Raw genomic sequence first — 3,969 nt, forward strand, 5'->3', positions numbered from 1 at the left:
AACTCCCATTTTTAGTGTGCGGACACAAGTACGACCCAGATACCAGAACCCCACAAAGACCACGAGAGTAGTAGCTGTCAGTAACATTTGGACAACAATAGTTACGAATGATTTGTTGAATAACTTTGTAATTATGGCTCAAGAATGTTCGTGGATAGGATAAATAATAAAAACACAATGTATTTTAAATAAATCAGTGTTTATTCTGACATTTTTTACATACATTATGTTGATATATCAAACGTTTTATACGATCATGACATCGGTGCAGAGTTTCTGGTAGGAAGAGGTTTAAAACTAACCCTGCTGTTACACAAGATGCCTTCACAATAAAAGCACAAAAACGACAATGAATCTTCAGCAGGTCTCAGAAACACGCGCGATTATTTATTGATATAATATGATGCTTTAATGGAATTCGTTAATGACCACATACATGCGGCAAACATGTTGAATTTTATTGAAAGGCAACTAATAGAAATCACGCACACTTCCATTCTGATTGCAAGATGAAGATAAACGCGGAGGTGTGAGATTTCGGGTGCGATTGTTCTCCATCATGACACGGGTGTCACGTTGACACAGTCATCTACCATCTCAAAGAGGAAGTGATGCGGGCCACTGCGTCGCGCCACCTCGCCGGCCGTCTCCCCGGCGCTGCTACACAGCCAGTGTTTCAGGTGTCGCTGCGAGAGGAGGAGCTCCAACGTGGAAGCGGAGTCCGATTTAAAGGAACTGGCGTGAGAGGCGGCGAGGTGCAGTGGCGTGAGGCCACCATTCGTCTGGGCGTTCAGTTCGGCTCCATGTCGCAGAAGGAGACTGGCGACGGCAGCGCGGCTCCAGCGGCAGGCGCTGTGAAGGGGCGTCCAGCCATCGATGGTGCGAGGGTTAACCTTTGACCCGGCGGAAAGTAAAGCAGAAACCGCATCTACATGGCCGCCGTACGCAGCACGGTGCAGCGGCGTGTAGCCGTCTTCATCGCGGCAGTGCACCAGCGCGGGATCGGCAGGGAGCAGCCTGTGTAACGTCGAAAGCTGAAAGGAAAAAGAAACGAGTTGAAGATCAGGAAACGACATTCTCATCATCTTACGACTGGAGGAGGAATAACACGACGGCTTTGATGATTTTAACCCAGCCTGACGACTGAAAGACCAGAAGATGCGAGCGTTGTGCACGACTCAAACTAGGATGCGATTATTCACGGACACTTTTAAAGTTTGTGTTATCATTTTAACTTCTGCAAGTCCCCTCTGCGGTTAAGCCTACATGTAACAGAGGAGCCTGCACAAAAATGATTTTATGTTCACTAAGGGAAGAATTCTCTATGAAATAAAGTTCTGTCAGGGTTTTTGCCACGTGAGAAACATCCAACATTCCCGAGAGCTATCAGCGCACTAAAAAAAATAACTAATCACCATGTGCTACAAATTAAGTGCAATACCGCCCCCCCCAACCTAATGTTCAATACTTCAATGCAAAGAACTGGACCTTCTAGCTATAATATAATGTTTATCACTTTCCATTCATGTTGTTTTTCTGCTGCTATTTTTTATTTTATGTTGTACCAAACGGAGCAGCGCTCCTAATCTCGTTGTGTATCCACTATGCGATGACAACAAAGGCTTTCGCTTCTATTTCAAGTGGGGGGAGAAACTTAAAGAAACAAACTTCTCCACATAATTGAAGTAATGATGTTTACAAACCGCAAGAAAGAAACACACACACACACACACACACACACACACACTACCTGGACCAACTCTATTTGTGGAGATAATTACATTTTTATAGAATGACTCATAATTTTGTCCATCAACCTGATATAATAAGACAAATTTAAAGTTCCCTGCTGAGCTGAAATGATTTGCTAATTTTAACCCATCGATCAATCAAAACGGAAGACAACAAACGGTCGGGACAAACCGCATGAAATGGAGAAAAACTGTGAATCTCCAGATGGGAAAAGCTGGAGGGACTAAAAAATAAAAATCCGACCACATCTCAGGAGATTCAAATAAATCTCATGCTAAACGCTGAAAGATTGCTGATTGCTGCAATCATTTACTCTACTTAAGAAAACACTACGGTAATTGCTTGACACCTTATCTAACCGCAAAATATACAGACCTCAATTTAAATAGTTTTCTTCCAGACGCACTGGAACAACGTTCGTGATACGACTGCTTAGTTTGCACTGCAGGAAGGTCTGTAGGGAATTTCCGTATTTAGATGGGATTCCACAAAGTAATTACACGCCGACACCACTAGGAACGCACTACATTTAGTTTGTTATTGTAATGACTGATTTCAATTGAAGGCATCACAACAGTGATGTCACACAACACAGATAAACATGGGCTTAGATTGGCTGGGGCGGGACCCCCACCTGGAGGGGGCCGGACTCATGGACATTGAAAGACGCGGACGCAGAGGGCGGCCCTTTGTTCGGACCTGAGACTCACACACGGAGCAGGATCGAACCTCAGCGCTGATATCTGAACCAACTTGTATTGATCTGCATATTATATAAATATCTTAATCATGACCCAAATCCTCTTTATTGACCACGCACCCACACGGAGAAGAAGAACCGGGGAGGGTTAAGGAAAACCCTAACAGGTCCTAAAGTTAAAAAGCATCAATAGCGACTGAAACTCTCTCTCTCGAGTTTTTTTTTTTTTTTATGCTTCGTGTTTCCTTCAAGTCTTAAATAAATGAAAATGACAAATCAGTTGCATTGAACAGATCTCTAGCATCCCTTCAATACCCGGCCTTAAATATAGATTGGAGCAGGGTCAGATCCAGTCACTTTAATTCTCTCTCTGTTGGAGCATTGGCACTAAAAAAACACATTAGGAAAAATGTTTTCCACAAGCCTGATGTTTTTAGCCCAACCAAGCTTCTCACTATGGATTTAATAAAAGAGCGCTCAGGTCCTCCCATCCCAAACCGTATGCTGAACAGCCTTAATGTTCAAGCATATCGCTCAATAAAACGCAGCACATTCAGTCTATTGGATTACTTTTGTAGTGCTACTCTTGTTGTTTTTAAAACGTGTACCTGAGTGACTCATTTTCCATGAAGAGGATGAGTTCTTTTATTTTCTGTCACATTTTCCGTTATAAACAAGAAAAAAGCAGGTAACAGCATGAAGCTCAGTGCCGATGTTACAGCAGTTACTTTAAATATATATATATATATATATATACTAGAATTACTTCAGCCTGGCTGGTGTTCGAGCGCCGCTTCAAAAGACAAAGGACTCTTACCGGAGCTGAGTGGGTGAGTTCATGTGGACAGAGAGACTACATTTTAGGACCATTTAGCAGTAACAAGCTGAAACATGTGAAGCTACAGCAGGTTAAGATACGCGTCGCCATGACAACACAGCTGCAGTTTGACTTCTAAGGGTGGCGTCAGGGCAAAGCATCACTCACGCGATTGTTTTCGGCTGCCCATAGAACCAACTCCCTCGGTTTGCCTTTGAGAGTCTCTTCATTTTCCAAATACCACTCCTCACTGTGGTCCTCCTCCTCTTCCTCTTCTACGCCTTCCTCCTCTTTCTCGCTACCAGTCCACAGGCTGCCGCCCCCTCTGGGGATCAGGTCTCCATGTGTGTTCAGAAGCTCAAGCTGATTGAAATCGTCAGGAAACTCCATCAAGCACTGTTTTTTGTAAACAAACAGGCTAAAAAAAGGGAGAGAGGGAGAGAGAGATTTATCTAATACATTCCAGTTTCTTTACATCCTTCATATGCTTCCCCTTGGCAACATCATCACAAAGCACAAACATGAATTGCCATTGTTATGCAGACGACACCCAACTTTATTTGTCATTAAAGCCAGCCGAAGTGAACCAGGAAGTCAAATTTAAGGTGTTTCTTAAAGAAAGTACAATCTGGGATGCCCGATAACTTTTTAACTCCAAATTCTGAAAAAAAACCGAGGTAATCAAAATGAATATAAATAT

At 43.0% G+C, this 3,969-nt stretch overlaps 1 protein-coding gene across 1 annotated transcript; it reads right to left on the reverse strand.

Annotated features, from left to right (window-relative positions):
• Positions 1–500: 500 nt before the first annotated feature.
• Positions 501–3,659, reverse strand: ankrd49 (ankyrin repeat domain 49). The gene is made up of 2 exons (XM_068751355.1): positions 3,438–3,659; positions 501–1,034 (listed from the first exon to the last, which is right to left on the reverse strand). Exons 1-2 carry the CDS (start codon positions 3,657–3,659, stop codon positions 558–560), a joined length of 699 nt encoding a protein of 232 aa, XP_068607456.1. The 3' UTR covers positions 501–557.
• Between the last annotated feature and the right edge of the window lie 310 nt (positions 3,660–3,969).

This window comes from Brachionichthys hirsutus, chromosome 17 (assembly GCF_040956055.1).
Source record: "Brachionichthys hirsutus isolate HB-005 chromosome 17, CSIRO-AGI_Bhir_v1, whole genome shotgun sequence".
Lineage (NCBI taxonomy): Eukaryota > Metazoa > Chordata > Actinopteri > Lophiiformes > Brachionichthyidae > Brachionichthys > Brachionichthys hirsutus.